Source organism: Bos grunniens, chromosome 21 (genome assembly GCF_055505025.1).
Source record: "Bos grunniens cultivar Pamir isolate PY7600 chromosome 21, Bosgru_T2T1.0, whole genome shotgun sequence".
Lineage (NCBI taxonomy): Eukaryota > Metazoa > Chordata > Mammalia > Artiodactyla > Bovidae > Bos > Bos grunniens.
The window spans coordinates 838,019-856,979 of record NC_141185.1 but is presented as its reverse complement, the minus strand read 5'-3'; the positions used below and the strand labels follow the sequence as shown (position 1 = coordinate 856,979).

Sequence of the window (18,961 nt, the reverse complement as noted above, 5' to 3'; positions counted from 1 at the left end):
GCCTCGCATGGGGCAGCCAGACCCACGTGTGTCCTGGAGCCAGCCCGGCCTCCCACCCGCAGACACAGCCCTGCAGGAGGTGAGCACACCGCGCCCCGCTCGGTGGGGACTCGCTGCATTGAGGCGGAGGCCCGGTCACTGAAAGGAGCTGGAGCGGCAGCTTGTTGCGACACCTGCTGTGTGTCAAGGCTGGAGTGCAGCGGATGGAGCTGTCTGTCCAGGGGCCCCACAGGAGAGAAAACGGGCAATCAGATGAACCTTCGCTGTAACCAGGGGCGACGGGCAGGGCTGCCTGTGGGTGAGGTGTGGGGCGGGGGCGGGGTGCCTGGATTCGAACCGCGCTGCCCCCAAGGGGAGAGTCAAGGAGTGAGGGTCACGGCACGCGGGCCCCCTGCCGAGGCCTCCTGGGGTCCAGGGGCCGAAGCTCCAAGTCTTCTAGAACACAAGCCCGTCGCAGAAGACGTGCAGGAGACCTGCAAGCAGAACAGCCGTGATTCAGGCAGGGAGGGCTCGCCCCCGCCGGGCCTCCCTGGCGGTCCCGCCGTGAGACTCCATGCTTCTGCTGCAGGGTGCGCCGGTTCCACCCTCCGGTCGAGGACCTAAGATCCTCGCTTGATGTGGCCAAAAAAAGGCGCTGATCACGCGCGTGTGACCTTGGGGACATGCGGCTCTAGGGTCCCACTCGCCCCCATGCCCCTGTCCTGGGTCACCCGTGGCCTTAGAAGGCAGGGCGAGGGCCCAGGTGCCCCCTGCAGCCGGGTGGCTCTGCTGCCCGCGCCCAGACTCTTATCCCCGCCGCTCCGTCTCCATGGTCCTCCGGGCGCTGGACCTCCCTGCCCGCTGGCTGGCCCCCATCTCCCTCGCCTTATCTGCACTGGTCGACCTTGGCCTGGGGGCGTGGCTGACTAGTCAGGACCACAGTCCCCCCAGACGCCCCTCCAGGTGGCTTGAGGGTGTTCCCCGATCCCGCTGAAGTCCAGGTTCGGGTGAGCAGGATCATCTCTGGCATGTAGGAGACAGTCCCTGTTGGCGGGGCCCAGCTGGCCACCCGTGCCCTCCCCGTGGGTGTGGCTGCTGCCCACGAGGTGCCCGTGAGCTCTGGGGCCTCAGCTGGGTCCTGGCTGCCAAGTGCGGCCGAGCAGCGGGCTCTCCGCTTGGCGGGGTGGGGGCTGATTCTCCACTCGTCCAACAGCCAGGACCACCGCGGTGCCCGTGCCTGCCCTGGGGCTGGGGGCGGGTGGGGGCCACCCCCACCCACCCACCCCCGGTGTCTGGGGGAGAGTGGACACCCAGACGAACCTGCATAAGGGGTAGGGGCGCGCCCTGTGGGGTGGGGAGGCCTGAGGTGACAGCAGTGGTCAGAGCAGCCCCGCCGGGGGTCAGGTGTGGGGAGTGGGCAGGGAGGACTGGGTGCTGAGTGTCCTGTCCAGGAGCGGGGTCAGGAAAGGGGGTGCTTCTGGGGAGACTGCGTAGGAGCGGCACGGGCTGCAGGCTCTCCTGTCTCTGGTGGGGGAGGTGGTACCCTGTCCAGGGCCAGGTCCCGTCTTGGTTCTGAACGGCCCCTCTGGCCCAGGTGGGGAGCGTCTGGGGCTCAGTGAAGGGTGGGTGAGGGTCGGGCTGGCGCCTGGGGTCTGTCGCTCTCTTGGCTGTCGGGCGTGTCCGCTGGTGGCTTGTCTTTAAAGCTGTTTTTCTTCTTCTAGCCTCTGTCTCTTGTTTTAGCAGCCCTGTGTCTTCACTGTGGCCTGTCCAGCTGGGGCTCTGGGGCTGGGTTGTGGTGTGTGGGACCTGAGATCCCCAGCAAGGGGTTGAATAGGTCCTCCTGCACTGGGAGTGTGGAGTCTCATCCACTGGGCCAACAGGGAATTCCCTCTTCTGGTCTTTATTTACAAGTCCCATCTCCCCTTCCCATTTAGGGACATTATTAAATTGTGGTAAAAAACACAACATTAAATTTGCCATCTTAATCTGCCTGCCAATGTAGCAGACACTGGAGGCACAGGTTCAACCCCTGGCTGGGGAAGATCCCGGGAAGAGGGCATGGCAACCCACTCCAGTGTTCTTGCCTGGAGAATCCCACGGACAGAGGAACCTGGTGGGCTACAGTCCATGGGGTCACAAAGAGTTGGACACGACTGAACGTGAACACAAAATCATTTTTTAAAAATTGAAATATAGATCTGCAACCCGCATCCAGGAACAGAGCATTTTACTCCTCCCTCAGAATGAATGGAGATCAGAAATTGGATGCTTATGCCCAAGAAAGGCAGGATTTCATCCAGCACTTCTCCCAGACTGTGAAGGTGCTGACTGAGGAGGACATTGGGCACCCAGAGATAGGAGATGCCATTACCCGACTCAAGGAGGTCCTGGAATACAATGCCATCGGAGGCAAGTACAATCGGGGTTTGACAGTGGTGGTGACGTTCCGAGAGCTTGTGGAGCCCAGGAAAGAAGATCCTGACAGTCTACAGCGGGCCCTGACTGTGGGCTGGTGTGTGGAACTGCTCCAAGCCTTTTTCCTGGTGTCAGATGACATTATGGACTCATCCCTCACCCGATGGGGGAAGACCTGCTGGTATCAGAAGCCAGGCATAGGTTCGGATGCCATCAATGATGCTTTCCTTCTGGAATCATCCATCCACCGCCTGTTGAAGCTGTACTGTCGGGAGCAGCCCTATTACCTGGACCTGATCGAGATCAAACTGAGATCGGACAGACCTTGGACCTCATCACAGCCCCCCAGGGCAATGTGGATCTTGGCAGATTCACAGAAAAGAGGTATAAGTCTATTGTCAAGTACAAGACAGCTTTCTACTCCTTTTACCTTCCTGTAGCTGCTGCCATGTATATGGCGGGCATTGATGGGGAGAAGGAGCATGCCCATGCCAAGAAGATCGTGCTGGAGATGGGAGAGTTCTTTCAGATTCAGGATGATTACCTCGATCTCTTTGGGGACCCCACTGTGACGGGTAAGGTCGGCACAGACATCAGGACAAGTGCAGCTGGCTGGTGGTTCAGTGTCTGCAGCCGAGTGAAGGCGCTCTACGAGGAGATGAATCTGTCGGCTGTGTACATGCAATATGAGGAAGACAGTTACAACCACATTATGGGTCTCAGGTGGCCCGAGTGAAGGCGCTCTACGAGGAGATGAATCTGTCGGCTGTGTACATGCAATACGAGGAAGACAGTTACAACCACATTATGGGTCTCATCGAGCAGTAGGCTGCGCCCCTGCCCCCAGCCATCTTCCTGGGGTTAGCACAAAAGATCTACAAGCGGAAAAAGTGACCTAGAGTCTGTGAAGGTGGGGAAGGGAGGCTTCTCAATAAATTATTGTCTAACCTGTGAAAAAAAAAATTGAAATATAGTAGATTTATAATACTGTGTTAGTTTTGGGTATATAGCAAAATGATTCAATTATATATATATTTCAGATTCTTCTCCATTACAGGCGATGACAAGATATTGAATGTATTTCCCTGTGTTATACAGTAGATCTTGGTTGCCTATCTGTTTCACATTTAGTAGACTGTATCTTTAATACCATGGAAGTCAAAGTGTCCGTTGCTCAGTTGTGTCTGACTCTGTGACCCCAGGCTCCTCTGTCCTTGGACTTCTCCAGGCAAGAACCCTGGAGAGGGTTGCCATTCCCTCCTCCAGGGGATCTCAATCCCGTATTCCTGACTGATTCTTCCCTACCCCTTTTCCCTTCTGTGACCATAAGGTTTTTTCCTCCTATGTCTGTGAGTCTGTTTCTTCTTTTTTTAAAATTAATTGGTTGATGACTTTTGGCTGCACTGGGCCTTCGCTGCTGTGTTCAGCCGTCCTCTAGCTGTGGCCTGGGCTGGTCTTTTCTGTGGTGCTCCGGCTTCTCACTGCAGCGGCTTTTCTCCTGCAGCACAGGCTCTAGGCTCACGGGCTTCAGGAGTTGTGGCTTACAGGCTTAGCTGCTCGGCACATGTGGAATCCTCGCAGACCAGGGATCGAAGCCCTGTCCCTTGCACTGGCAGTCAGACTCCCAACCACTCGACCACCAGGGAAGTCCTGAGTCTGTTTCGGTTCTGTAAATAAATTCATCTGTATTTTTTAGTTCCCACTCGTGAATGATATACAATATTAATATTTCTCTTTGTGACTTACTTCCCCTAGTAGTATGATGTCTGGATCCACCTATGTTGCGAAAAGTGGCATTATTTCATTCTTTTTTATGCCATCCTAACCATTTATTTATTTTTAAATTTTATTTCAAATATTAATCAGATTGAACGCCGCCACCTGAATTAACCGATCCATATGGATTTTTGCCTGATGTTTGCTGACTTTCAAAAATTGCTTTGCAGGAGTTCTTTGAAAATTCAAGATATGAACACATCATTGGTTTCACACATTATAGATATCTTCTCCATTCTGTCCCCCTCGTAGTTCAGTTGATAAAGAATCTGCCTACAATGCAGCAGGTTCCAGTTCGACCCCTGGGTTGGGAAGATCCCCCGGAGAAGGGAAAGGCTACCCACTCCAGTATTCTGGCCTGGAGAATTCCATGGACTGTTTGGACAGGGTCGCAAAGAGTTGGACATGACTGAGTGACTTTCACTTTCACTTTCCATTCTGTCGTTGGCTAAAGATTTGCTCATGGTTTCCCTTTGTTGAATAGAAAATTTAAATTTTGTTTTAATTGAATTATGGTTTTGCCTCTTGCTTTTTACAGTTAGCATTTGAAGATGTGTTTCTGTCTTGTGTCATGTTCTCCGCATTTCCTTCTTCAGTTTTTGCTTCATTCCATTCAGAGTCTGCCTCTGTGTGGAATCAGGCAGGAATCCAGATCTCTTCCATGCAGTGAGCCAGTTTCCAACACTGTCTACACACAAGCATGCCCTGGCCTCCTGGCTCTGTGCTGTCAGCTTCTCCACGCTCAGTCCCCTTCTCTCCCACCGGGCAGTTCACGCACCAGCAGCACCCTGCTCTCAGCCCCTGCATTTCGTCAGGGTTCGCCCTTAGGAGCAGAGCCAGTAGAGGTTCTAAATGAAGAGACGTGCTGTCTGCGGTTGCTGGTGTAGAAAGAGCCTGTGGTGGCGGTAGCTTCGTTTTGGCTGTCTTGCTGACGCTTACCAGTCAGCATGGTGGTGCTGTTCTTAGTCTTCAAGGGCACACGCCTCAGGTTTCCCGGTGAAGTACAGCACCATCTGTGCTCTACGTAACTTTGTACAACTTTTAGAAAGTTTCCTTCCACTCTTATTTTCCTAAGAGCCTTTTTAGAATCATAACTACCAAATAGTTTATCTTCATTAATTAAGACAGTCATATGATTTTCTCTTTTACTTTATCATAATGAATTGCATTAACACATCAGCACCCCTTCCGAAGTCAAGCCACCCTTGCATTCCTGTGAGAAGTCCTGTTTGATCACAATGCTGTAACATTTAAATATTCAGTTGGTTTTGATTAGGTATAATTTTATTTAGAACATTTATATTGATACTTGAGGGGAAATAGGCCTATGACTTTCTTTCTTCTCCGTTTTTCTTTGTATTTCCCTTTCTCTGTTATGGAATCAAGGCTACATTGGCCTCATCATAGCCTCTGCCATCTATTTTTTGGAATAACTTATTAAGATAGGAATTAATTAGGCCTTGAAACTTTTTTCTTGGTCACACTGGGTAGTACTCAGGCTGTTTGTTCCTTGGCCAGGGATTGAACCTGTGCCCCTGCACTGGGAGTGTGGAGCCTTTTTTGTTTTAAGCTTTATTTATTTGGCTGCACTGGATCTTCATCGCTGTGCGTGAGCATTCTCTAGTTGTGGCGCGCAGGAGTGACTGGCGGCGTGCGGGCGTCTCATCGCGTGCTGGGCTTCTCTGTTGTGGAGCGTGGGCTCTAGGCACATGGGCTTGGTCGTTGTGGCGATCGGGCTGAGTTGCCCTGTGGCATGTGGGACCTTCCCAGACCAGGGATCAAACCCATAACCCCTGCATTGGCGGCTGGATCCTTAACCACTAGACCACCAGGGAAGGCCTGGGAATGTGGAGTGTTAACTCCTGGACCAGGGAAGTCCTGAACTTGACTTTTGCAGAGTAAAGGCTTTTGATTTTGACGAGGTCCCGTTTATCACTTTATCTCTTGTGGGCTGTGCCTTTGGTGTCACGGCTTTTTTTTTTTATTTGACCAGTCCCAGGTCATGAAGATTTCCTTTTATGTTTCCTTCTGCAAATTTATAGTTTTTACATTTAGACATACTAACCACTTTGTGTTAATTTTTGTGTTAGATATTAGGTTAGCTTAAGGATTTTTTTTTTTTTTTTGGCATATGAATGTCCAGTTAGTGAAAATTCTATCCCTTCTCTGTCGAATCACCTTCACACCTTAGTTAGAGCTTATTGGTTGCGCTCAACAAAGCAGGAGTGGGAAGCAGCTTCCTCAGGCTGATGGAAGGAACCTGCCGCTTTCAAGAGACTTGTATCCAAAACATAAAAAGAATTCCTTCTTGCAACTCAACAGTAAGAGGACCATAGCACAATGGGAAAATGGGTAGTGGGTTTGAACAGATGTTCTCCACAGAAGATACACACTTGAGCAGTCAGCAGATGAGGGGATGCCCAGCGTCATGAGCCCCAGTGGGAAAGGCAACTCCAGCTGCGAGGAAATAGATGCCCCTTCACCCCCGGGGGGCTGTGGTCAGAAATACTGACACGTAACAGTCACTGGGGAGAATGTGAAGAAATCGGGGCCCTGATATGCTGCTGGTGAGAACGTACAACAGTCTGAAGACCAGCAGTTCCTCAGATTGTTAAACGTGGACTTACCTCATGACCCAGCAATTCCACTCCTGGGCATACACTCAAGAGAAATGAAGACACATGTCCACAGAAAGTCTTGTTCAGAAAAAAAATCTTGTACAAAGTGTCCATCGAAGCATTATTTATAGCCAAAAAGTGGGAACAACATAAATGTCCAACTGATAAATAAATCTGGAGTAAGTGATGGAAGGTTACTTGGCAATAAAGAAGAATAAAGTAGTGACAGATGCATTTGCTTCCTGAAATAAGTCACAGAAGACCGCATTGTATGAAAAAAAAAAGACCGCATTGTTTGATTCTATTAGCAGGAAGCGTCCAGAATAGGCAGAGAACAGATTAGTGGTTGCCTAGAGTTTGGGAAATTGGGGAAGAATTGGGGAGTGATTGCTAATAAGTCTGAGGCTTCTTTTTGGGGGTGATGAAAATGTTCTATGATCGTGACATGTGTCAATATACTAAAAGACTTTGAATTGTAAGCTTCAAATGTGTAAATGGCACAGTGTGTGAATTATAATAAGTCTGATTAAAAACTCGATCACACTGCTGTGGGTTTATTTCTGGACTCGAGTTTGTTCATATAGATCTACGTGCTTATCCTTTGACAATACCAACTGTTTTGATTACTTCAGATTTACAATGTCTTTTTTTCAAATTATTTATTTGGCTCCCCTAGGTCTTAGGTGCAGCATGTGCGATTTAGTTCCCTGACCAAGGATTGAACCTGGGCCCCTTGCGTTGGGAGTAGAGTCTTAGCCACTGGGCCACCAGAGAAGTCCCCTACAATAACTCTTAAAATTGGTTAGTGAGAGTCCTCCAACTTCTCCCCTTCTTTCCAGAATTGTCTTGCTTACTCTCATTCCTTTGCATTTCTATATAAATTTTAGAGTGACCTTGTCTATATCTACAAAATTTCCTCCACGGGTTTTGATTGGAGTTGCATTATATCAGTAGGTCATTTTGGAGGAGACTGGCATCTTGACTACATTGCATCTTCTATCTCATGATCACAGTTTTCTATTTATTTAATCCTTGATTTCTTTCATCAGCATTTTGCAAGTTTCATCACACAGATCCTATACATGTTTTGTTAGATTTATATCAAAGTATTTAATTTTGAGGGGAGCTAAAGTGTTATTCCTCTAAAATTTTTGGTTTTCACTTGTCTGCTTCCAGTAGAAGCAGAATTGAAGTTGTTTTGACCTTGTATCCTACACCCTTATTAAGCTCACTTATTTGTACTTAGATATTTTTAAGTAGAATATTTGGGATTTTCTATATAGACTTTATTGTCATCTATGAATAGAGAGGGGGTTTCCCAGGTAGCTCAGTGGTCAAGAACCTGCCTGCCAATGCAGGAGACAAAAAAGATGTGGGTTTGATCCCTGGGTTGGCAAGATCCCCTGCAGAAGGTCATGACAGCCCATTCTAGTATTCCTGCCTGAAGAATCCCATGGACAGAGGAGCCTGATGGGCTACAGGCCATGGGGTCACAAGGAATCAGACACAACTGAAGTGACTTAGCACACACTCACACATGCACGCATGAATAGAGTCTTCTCACTTTCTATTATGCATGTCATTTATTTTTCTTATTTGATTGCATTGGCCAGGACTGCTAGTCCAATAGTGAATAGTAGTGATTACACCACCTCATGCAAAGAGCTGACTCACTGGAAAAGACTCTGATGCTGGGAGGGATTGGGGGCAGGAGGAAAAGGGGACGACAGAGGATGAGATGGCTGGATGGCATCACCGACTCGACAGATGTGAGTTTGAGTGAACTCTGGGAGTTGGTGATGGACAGGGAGGCCTGGCGTGCTGCAATTCACGGGGTCACAAAGAGTCGGACACGACTGAGCAACTGAACTGAACTGAACTGAACTGAGTGGATACAGAGGACATCTTTGCCTTCTTTCTGATCTTAAAGTAAAACACCCAGTCCTTCAGAATTAACTATCACATTAGCTGTAGATTTGTTTTTTCTCTCTCTCTTTGAGATGTCCTTTATTTAGTAAAGATTTTCCTGTTTCTAGTTTTCTGAGAGTATTTATCATGGGTGGATACTGAATTCTGTCAAATGCTCTCTTTACATGAATTGATATGCTCATATGGTTTCTTCTTTAGACTGCTAATATAGTGGATCATACTGATTTATTTTCCCGTGTGGAACCAGCCTTGTTTTTCTGAGATAATCTTCATGTGGTTGTGGTTTTTATTTTTTATGTTGCTTGATTCTATTTGCTAATATTTTGATGAGGATTTTTATGACATGATGACATTGGATTTTCTTTTCCCTTGTGGGTTGGTTGGATTTTTCCTGGTTCTTCATATGCAGAGTAATGTTGGATTGTGTCCTGCACATTTAAACGTTATGTTATAAATATCTGGTTTTGTTTAAATCCCATTGAGAATGGTGACATTTTTCTTTTCGCACACAATCAGCCCAGTTGGGTTCAAGCTGAAAATTCCAAATAGCCTTGTATGGACAGCGGTTTCAGCGTCCGTTCTCCTTTCAAAGCCTTTGCAGTGTCATTTGAATTCTGTCCCATGTGGGCACTGCCAAGTGACCAGTGTGGGACCTGGGCAATGCTGTGTCCTGCGGTTCACTTCTTGGACTTGGTGTGACGCACACAGCTTGGGGTTGAGCCCAGAAGTCATAAACCACCTCATGGTTGCTCTCTGGAGCCCCTTCTCTGGCTTGTCTCTGTCACTTTCTGGCTGCCTGGGGCTCCACTTTCCAGTCCTCTGGCAGAAGTCTGGGGCTTTACTCAGCCCACCCTCCTGTACACTCCCCCGCCTGGGCCTGCATCTTGAGACAGAAAAGGCCTGGCTCTCCCCCTCCCCTCAAAGCAGGTGGGTCCCACTCTCTGGACCATGTCTCCTCTTACTGGAGAGGAGGGTCTTAGCCCTAAAAAGGTGCTTGTGAGCCCCGCTGCCTTGACTGCAGCCCAGCTAGAGGTGGGACTGCCCAGGGGCCCCAAACCAGCAAACAGAGCCACCCCTCCCCATCCCTCTTCTTTCCCTCGCTGAGCCAGAACTAGAGGGTTTCTGGAGCTCCCTGTCCTGTCACAGCCCCTGGATGACCGCTGGTGCAGGCAGGTCCCGCCCAGTGACATGGGGGAGACCCTGAAACTCGCCACCAGGTTGGTGCTTCCAGGCGGAGTCCAGCCCAGCGACACAGGGGAGGGCCCTGAAACTGCCACCAGGTTGGCGCTTCCAGTTCTGGCCCCCGCCCCGCCATCTGCCTGCCTCTGCTGTCTTCAGAGGCCTCAGTGCCTCCTGCGCCACCTTCTCTCTGCAGGCGCGCTCACTGGGAGAGACCGGGCCCGTCTCACCCAAAGCGGGAGCCCAGGAGACGGGAAAGAAAAAGACCACAAACAAACGTAACTCCTTCGTCTTGCCTGGGCAGCTCTTCCTGTCTTGCCACCTTTGGCTTTTCTTTACTGAAGTGAGTGTGTGTGTGTGTGTGTGTGTGTGTGTGTGTGTGTACACGCACAGCGTATTCTGGACCACTGGAGGGTGAACTGCATGCATCCTGACAGTCCACCTGGACACGTCATCACGCCTCGTCCAGAAATGGTCTCCTGGGGAGCATCCTACCCCGGAGACCCCCGTGGCGATGCCACACGCCACCCTCCTTCAGTGCATATTTGCACGGCCAGTCCTTCCCCATCCACAGTCCCATGATTTATATGTGTTTCTTGTAAACAGTATCCATTTTGATTTAAAAAAAAAAAAAACAGAACAGACTGCTCATCTTAGTCTTTCCATGGGAATGCTTAGTCCATTTGCATCTAAGGTAATTACTGATAAGTCAGTTTGTGAACCTGCCGTCTTTAGTTTTCCCATTTCTGCAGCTGCTCTGTTTCCCCCGTCTTTTCTTGTTCACGGGGCTGATTATGGAGAAAAGTTCGTGGTTTCTTCCCACATGTGTGAGTGCTACGGTCTGCTCATGTTCCTTCGGCTCTGCAGCAAGAAGCTGCCGAGCGCCGTCTTAACTCACTACAGTTAGCTGGCCCTGTGCCTGTCACCTACTTCATGGGCCATTGTGGTTTGTATTTGTCTTCATGTTTTCTAAAACAGGGTCATTCCTAAGCACCTAAAATTTTTAAATGTGCCTCAGTTCACTTTTTTATTTTAAAGAGCCTTTGTTGAATTTGTTACAATATTGCTTCTGTTTTGAGGTTTTGTTTTTTCGGACACGTGGCTTGTGGGATTTCAGCTCCTTGAGCACCCCCTGCACTGGAAGGTGAGGCCTCAACCACTGGACTTCCAGGGAAATCCCAGTTTACTTATGTTTTAAAAAACATTTATTTGGCTTCGGCAGGTCTTCGTTGCAGCATGTGGGATCTTCGGTCTTCCCTGCGGCACGCAGAACCCGGGCCCGTGCATTGGGAGCACGGAGTCTCAGCCGCTGGACCTCCAGGGAAGCCCTGCTAAGCATTTTCATCACTACCGTGAGAGTCTGCGTTAAGACTGCCCCGTGGGTCTGCTGCGTCTTGCGCTCAGCTTTCCCTCCTGTCTCCCTGATCTCATATCTGGGATTCGTTTCTTTGCCCCGAGTGCCTCCTTTAGCAAGCCTGCTACAGCAAACTCTGTCTGAGTAAAGTCAGATTTTAGCTCGGCAGTTGTATTAGTAACCCACTGCTGCTGCGACAAGTCGCCACAGGCGAGCGCAGCACAGATTTAGTCTTACAGTTGTGCAGTCTCACTGGGCTCAAATCCAGGTGCTCTAGAGGAGAGTGGTTGCCCTGCCTTTCCGGCTTCTAGAGGCGCCTGTATTTCTTGGCTCCTGGCCAATCCCCGCACCTTCCAAGCCGGCTGTAGCCTCTTCAGATCTCTCTGACCCTCGCACTCCACCTCCCTCCCACAAGGAGGCTGGTGATGACAAGGCCTGCCCTGGCAATCTGGGATGATCCCAGATCTCAAGGCCTGTGATTTAATCACATCATCCAGAGGGAGCTGGCCTGCGTCCCAAGTGTTCTGGGCCTGGCTGGGGGCGCGGTGGGGGGGGCGCAGGGGGTGGACACACAGATGGGGGATTGGGAGGCAAGAGCTGGGTGCTGGGGCGGTGAGGGGCGCATGGCGTGCAGAGCACTAACGCAGACATGCGGGACTGGGGTAAAGACTGGACTTTCCCAGCAGCCCCTGGGTGAGTGGGGAGGGCAGAGCGAGACAGGAGGTGGGCAGGGAGGCCTGGCGGGCAGCCCTTCCTCTAGGGCAGATGGCGGCTGGAGGTGTGGGCTCAGGGGACCCTGGGGGTGCCCTGGTCTCCTCTGCCTCCCCGTCCAGCCAGGGTGGATCTGCCACAGGGTTGCTGGTGGTGCCTGCTGACCAGTCGGAACCTGCACCTCCACGCTGCAGGAAGTGGTCTTGGTACCTGGGCCCCTGGGCTCTGGAGACCTCCCTGGGGAAGGTAAACCATCCTTGTGGATCTGGGGCCCCTCCCTGGGCACAGAGGCAGCTTTGGAGCCCTGACTGCACTTCCTCCAGTGAGAGCCAGTGTATGAGTGGCTGCGGGTGCTGGTATCCGGCAGTCAACCATCCTGAGAGCTCAGCTCCAGAGCATCTCAACGTCTCCCTCATGCCTCTCAGGAACGGGCCAGGACGGCCTGCTGGCTCCAGGGCACCCCTGGAGGGCCTGATGCCGGGGAAGGGCAGTGGAGCCCATCATCTGCACAGACTCAGCCACCTGTGTGGGACCAGGCACTGCCGGGGCCTGGGTGTGAGCAGACAGGTGCAGTGGGTGCCCAGCGGGTCCCTTCACCTTCTGACCTGCTCTTCTCCGTCAGAGGCAGCAGGTAGGCAGCGGGTGCGCGCCCCTCCTCCGTCCCGGGGTGGACGTGGCTGCGATGTTGGGGGCGGTGCTCAGTGAGGGCAGGGTGGGGACTCCGATGGGTGGAAAGCGGCCTGAGCCTCCAAACCCTAGCATGCTCCCCGGATGGCTGCTCACTGCCCCTATTCTTTGGCCTCAGATGAGGACAGGGGAAGGCGGAGGAACCCAGGACCCAGGGTCTCTGGGAGGCGGCACCGCGTCCCCAAACGAGGTCCCGTGGGGCCACCTGCAGATGGGCGGCAGCCACCCGGGCCCGCCTCGGGGCCAGCTCCGCGGTAAGGCCGCCTGTTGCCGGCGATCAGAGTCGCCCTGGTCGGCGGCCTGGGTGTGGGCTGCCGCGGAATTTCAGGGCGCCCGCAGGCCAGTTTTCCTCGGGTTGCGGAGTGACGCGGGTGGAGAGGTTTCCCGGGCCGCGCATGGAGCCCGGGGGCGTCTGGCTTCCTAGTGCCGAGGCCCCGGGCGCCGCTGCCGTGCAGTGCTGTCGCCCTGGCAACCGGCGCCGCTGAGGGGGTGGGGGCGCGGAGACCCCAGTCCGGGTCCGGCGGGCGCGGGCGGCCGGGAGCGTGGGGCGGGGCCTCGGGCCGGGGGCGGGGCGCGCGCGGGCGGGGGGCCGCCGCGGAGCCGAGGAGAGCGCGGCCTCGGCGGGCGCGCAGACAAGCTCCGTGGGGCCGGGCCCCGCGCGCGCAGAATCTGGCCGGCGGCGGGTAGGTGCGGGCAGGGCACGCGGGCAGGGCGCCCCGGTGAGCCCCGAGTGCCCGGCCGCAGGGGTGGCAGGGTGCAGCGGCGGCGCTGCAGGGGTGAGGCCTGGCGGCTGGACTGCCTGGACCAGGCCCTGTCGGGGGAAGCGGGCGGAGCGGACCGAGGAGCCTAGACGCAGGCTGCTGGGAGCAGCCCAACCCCTTCAACGGCCTCACCTCTGTCCGATCGGGCTGCGGGAGGGCCGCCTTTTCCTCTCGCCCTACCACCCCTTGTGGGCACTGAGGGATGCGTGCGAGGCGCCAGGGAAGGGGCGGGCAGCGAAGTGCCCGGAGGCCCCGGAGTCCGTGAGGTCCGGGCAGCCAAGCAGGAGGCCCCGGGCCGGGCTCAGGACGGCTGGGGCAGCAGGGCCTGGGGCTGGTCCCCAGGGAGAGGCCCGGTGGCTGCGGGGGAAGGGCGGCCAGGCCCTGGCTCCGGCCTTCTGGGGCAGGGGCTGGGGTTCCCTGCGTGAGCGCCGGTCGGGACAGGGTCTGTTTGGCCCCGGCGGCCCTGGCCCAGGTCTGATGAACGCGTCAGGGAGTGGAAACGCCCGTGGAGTGGATGGGAGGCGGGGTGCGCGGTGCAGCGGTTCTTTGGCTCGTTGGCCGGGCCAAGGGCTGGGATGAAGGAGATTCCCAGGCCTCTGCTGCAGCCACAGGAGGGGGGGCTTCGTGGGTCAAGTGTGTCCACACAGTGAGGGTGAAGAAGGGGTGTGTGTGTGATGGGGGGCAGGAGCTCATGGAATTGTGGGCGCAGGGGCTAGGCCGATGACCCTCCAAGGCATCTTCTACTCCAGGCGTCCACACTCAGCATGGTGGGGTCCTGCATGTGGCAGCAGAGACCCTGGGAGGTGGGTGCCAGGTGGGGCAGCAGCCAGGATGAGACCAGGGCTGGAGGTGCCCACTTGGAAGGGGGCCTCCCTCCCCAGGCAGTGGGGGCTGTGGTGTCACCAGGGGAGGCCGAGCACTGGCTCCACAGTCGCGGGTGACATTAAATTTTATGTCTTTGTCTAGACAGGGCAGTAAACAGAGCCCTGGGGCCAAGTGTGCTGTGGGGGAGACCGGAGGGGTGGGGAGCCTGGCTAGGAGTGAGCCTCAAGTGACTTTTGGGTGGATGAGGCCGGGGCCCTCTGTCTTTCCCGAGGGTGTCAGCGGGCACAGGGGTGCTGACCCACAGCCTGGTGTCGGGCTGTGACCAGCTCCGCCGTGACAGCCAGTGCCAGGGCTGTGAGAGGGGCGCAGGGGCTTGTGGCCCCGTGAGGAGCAAAGGAGGCTTCCTAAGATTGCCCCCAAGGCTCGGGGGCAGGGAGCGACTGGGGGCCCACCCCTTCATGGTGAGCAGGGCGAGCTGGCGTCAGGGCTGGGGGAGTTCAGAGGGCAGGAGACGCTGCCAGCGCAGTAGGGCAGCAGGGAGCCACGGTGCGCGCAGGGCGGAAGAGAACGGGCCGCACGCCCTGTGGACGGTGGACCAGAGGCGAGACCGAGTTTGCGGAAGCAGGGAGGAAAGATGCCGGGGCTGCGAGGCAGGGGCGGGGTGAGGGGGCGCGGAGGGGCTTTGGGGATGGAGCCCCCGGGACCTGGATGACTCTCAGTCCCGGATCGGAGAACCTGCCCAGAGCCCCGGCTCCTCGCGCCTTCGCTTCTCGCCGAGCCGAGGGCGCAGGCCCGCCTCCCTCCCGGTGCGGCGCCGCGAGCAAGGCCGCCCAAGCGGGAACAGCCGCGGGACGGGACTCCGGGCGACCGGCGCGGGCCGCTGGAGCCGGAGGGACAAACCCTCGGGGCGCCGGGGCCGCGCGCGGCGGGGAGTAGCCGCTTCCGTCCCCGTCCCCCCTCGGCTTCAGCGGGAACGCGGCCCCGGCCTCAGGTGCGGCGGCGGCGCCCCCTGGAGGCCCGGGCTCGGCGCGCGGCCCCTCGTGCGCGCGCGTGCGGCAGAGCCCGGCCTGGGGCCCGGACAGGGTCCCTCGGTGGAAGCGCGCCGGGGGCTGGGGGTCGGCGGGGGTGGGGTGGGGGGGAGGAGCCGCCGCGCGCTCTGCGTGCTGACCCCGTCTGCTCTGATCTCCCCAGATTCCGAGCTCGCCGGCCCGGAGCAGCGGCGCCCTCGGGGCGGCTGGACAGGCCCCGCGCCATGCCCGAGGGCTGAGTGCCGCCGCCGCCGCCGCAGGGCCTCGTCCCGCCTCGCGTGGGACCGCGCGCGCCCAGGTCGGGGCCCAGGCGGCCGACCATGGTGCTGCCTCCCCCGGACCGGCGCCACGTGTGCCTGACCACGCTGGTGATCATGGGCAGCATGGCGGTCATGGACGCTTACCTGGTGGAGCAGAACCAGGGCCCGCGGAAGATCGGCGTGTGCATCATCGTGCTGGTAGGCGACGTGTGCTTCCTGCTGGTGCTGCGCTATGTGGCCGTGTGGGTGGGCGCCGAGGTGCGCACGGCCAAGCGCGGCTACGCCATGATCCTCTGGTTCCTCTACATCTTCGTGCTGGAGATCAAGCTCTACTTCATCTTCCAAAACTACAAGGCGGCGCGGCGCGGCGCGGCCGACCCGGTGGCGCGCAAGGCGCTGACGCTGCTGCTGTCGGTGTGCGTGCCGGGCCTCTTCCTGCTGCTGGTGGCGCTCGACCGCATGGAGTACGTGCGCACCTTCCGGAAGCGCGAGGACCTGCGCGGCCGCCTCTTCTGGGTGGCGCTGGACCTGCTGGACCTGCTGGACATGCAGGCCAGCCTGTGGGAGCCGCCGCGCAGCGGGCTGCCCCTGTGGGCCGAGGGCCTCACCTTCTTCTACTGCTACATGCTGCTGCTGGTGCTGCCGTGCGTGGCGCTCAGCGAGGTGAGCATGCAGGGCGAACACATCGCACCGCAGAAGATGATGCTCTACCCGGTGCTCAGCCTCGCCACCGTCAACGTGGTGGCCGTGCTGGCGCGCGCCGCCAACATGGCTCTGTTCCGCGACAGCCGCGTTTCCGCCATCTTCGTCGGCAAGAACGTGGTGGCGCTGGCCACCAAGGCCTGCACCTTCCTGGAGTACCGGCGCCAGGTGCGCGACTTCCCGCCACCCGCGCTGGCGCTGGAGCTGCAGCCGCCCGCCCCGCAGCGCAACTCGGTGCCGCCGCCCCAGCCGCTGCACGGCCCCCCGGGCCGCCCTCGCGGCCCCTCGCCCACGCGCGATGCCCTGGACACGTGACCGGGACCCCCGGATTCTGAGACGCCTGGCGGCAGGCGCGCGCGGTTTGCATGGGATGGGGTGGGGTCGGGTGCGGAGAGCGCCCCTACCCGCGGGGCCCGCGGCCGCGCCTTCATCTCAGGGATCCCTCGGACCACGGACCTCTGCCCCGGCCCGTGAGCCAGTGTGTGCGGCCGGGGCGGAGCGGGGAGGGTCCCGCCTCCACCCGCGGCGTTCTGGGTGGCAAGGGAGCACAGAGTGGGCCGAGGTCTGGTCCCTTGGGGTCCCTCGGTGGGGGCCTCTGGCTCAGCGTTTGGGACCGAGGAGGCCTCTGTCATTTTAAAGACTCGTGTTTACAGTTTTGTATGTAACGTGGCTGTGCTTTGCCTGTTTGATGCGTCCAGTCTCTGACAGCTGGGGAGGGGCGTGGGCGGGTCGGGGTGTGCCCCAGTGATGGCGGGGTGGGGCCTGTGTCCTTCCCAGGCCTCCTCCCAGGGGCCTCTCCCCAGCCCCTGCGCAGGCGCAATTGCTCGGGCATTCTGAGACAGACCCTCCAGCCTCCCCGTTCCTGTCGCCACCCCCACCCCTGATCCCTGAGATGCTGGCCCTGTCCCTGCCCCGCCCCCACCCCGTCCCCGCCCCCGCGCCCCCAGCCCAGAAGTGTCCAGCGCCCAGGTTTCCCTGGCACCCTGGGGGCTCTCCCTGGCCAGGACAGCCAGATGCCAGATGGGACCCGGCCCCAGCTTGGCTCCCTGTGGCCCGGGTCAGGGGAGTGGAGCCCAGATGCCTGGGGAGCCGGCGGCACCGGGGGCCCAGGGCTTGGTGCCCAGAGGTGCAGAGCGGCCACCTTGCCAGCTGGTCTGTCTGGAGAGCCCACGGGGCGAAGCCCATCTGCAGGGCTCTCTGTGGCTCTGCCCCGGCCCTTGCACCTGAGACGTGACTCTGGGTACCCAGAAGGCCTGGGAGGGTCTTGTAGCCTCTGGGGAGGGGCCCTTTGCCTTGGGCCTGGTGAGGCTGTGGACCAGGCTGTTTGAGGAGGCCTTGAAGACCTTTCCTGGCTTCCCGAGGTGGCCTCCGGAGGCCAAAAGTGACCCAGCGCCGGCCAGCTGACTGTCCGCCTGTTCTTCCCTCACTTATCAGCTCACAGGTCCTCACTGAGTGTCCACGCCCTGCTGGCCCCGAGCAGGCCCTGATGCTGAGCCAGGCAGACTGTCCCTGTGGACGCGGCCAGGCCACGGGGCCTGTCGGGAGGGGTCTGCGCTGGGAGGCCTTCCTCAGAGCAGGTGTGGAGCCCCCGCCGGGGCCCGGGTGGGACAGGCCTGGGAGGAGCTTGACGGGCTCTGAGGCGGCGGGGCCTGGCGGGGCCTGGCGGGCTCTGGCTCCAGGAGCGGCAGCCCCACCAGACCTGCTCTAAGTTGGGGTGAGGGCTGGGGTCACTGCGTGGGGCCCCTCGGTGGCCCTGGGGGGTTGGGGGCACGGCCAGAAGTGGGGGCACGTACACTAAGGCCGGCGGTGGCAGGTGGGCGGTCACGCAGGACTTTTGGGGGAAACCAGGAATTTCGTGCGAGGCCCTGTGGAGAGGGTCCTGGGCCTGTCTCAGAAGCAGACGTGGGACTGGACAAGGCCTGGGCCGGGGCCCCCTGGACTCGCAGTGGGGGCGGGACCGCCAGGGTGGAGAGGTGGGCTGAGACACGGCAGGGCAGCTGGGAGGCCACAGGCAACTCTGCAGGCCCAGCCTGGCCTCCTCCAGGGGGCTTGCTGTCAGCGTGCATCTGGGGACAGAGAGCCCGGGCCCAAGGACACACCGTCCCACCGTATTCCCCGGCCCGGGGCACTGCCGATGTCTCGATGTCTCCTGGGCTGTCCAAGCACCGCAGCAGCAGTGAGCCCCACGTTATCTCAGAAGCAGCGTCTGAGCTGCGGAAGGTGGCGGGGGCTCCCCTTGTGAGCCTCCCCATGTCGCTGGGGGCGTCCTGCAGGGGCCCAGGTCCAGAACTGGGTCCCGGACAGCTGTGCCCTGAGGCTGGCCCCAGGAGCGCGGTCCCTGCCTCATCAGGCCTGGGTGCTGGCAGAAGGTGAGGCTCCTGGCTTCAAGCCGAGGGCCTCGACTCCTCTCCCAACATTGCGGGCCCCCGCGGGCCCCTTCCTCCTGCAGGGGCGGAGGGTTAGCCGGGCCTCACCTGCCGCGGGGCCCAGGCGGGTTGGTCGCCCCACAGACGCAGCTCCTCCCTCAGGACGAAGATCCGTGGTCTTGTTCCACAGCACGCTTGGTCTTCTGTAGGAAAACAAATTCATGTACTCATAGTAAAAGCCCACCTTGGCAACACTGAAGCCCCTCACATTGAGTAACACCTGCCCCTCACAGTATCAGAGTCCCACGTGTAGTGATGCCCTGGAGACCCCGTGGCTGGTGGGCCCGGGAGAGGCTCGCCCAGCACCCCTG

The 18,961-nt window shown here is 57.6% G+C and overlaps 1 protein-coding gene and 1 pseudogene across 3 annotated transcripts; both read left to right on the top strand.

The window, feature by feature from the left end:
* The first annotated feature begins 2,076 nt into the window (after positions 1-2,076).
* On the top strand, positions 2,077-3,357 carry LOC147348832 (farnesyl pyrophosphate synthase pseudogene; annotated as a pseudogene).
* A 9,029-nt stretch (positions 3,358-12,386) lies between these two features.
* On the top strand, positions 12,387-16,889 carry TMEM121 (transmembrane protein 121). Of its 3 annotated transcripts, none has more exons than XM_086362665.1 (2): positions 12,387-12,592; positions 15,426-16,889. In XM_086362665.1, the coding sequence occupies exon 2, from the start codon at positions 15,583-15,585 to the stop codon at positions 16,537-16,539; it is 957 nt and encodes a 318-aa protein (XP_086218791.1). In that variant the 5' UTR covers positions 12,387-12,592; positions 15,426-15,582; the 3' UTR covers positions 16,540-16,889. The 3 variants fall into 3 exon arrangements, with proteins under 3 accessions (XP_086218791.1, XP_086218792.1, XP_086218790.1); XM_086362666.1 differs by lacking the exon at positions 12,387-12,592 and adding an exon at positions 12,662-12,902; XM_086362664.1 differs by lacking the exon at positions 12,387-12,592 and adding an exon at positions 13,240-13,331.
* Positions 16,890-18,961: the final 2,072 nt, after the last annotated feature.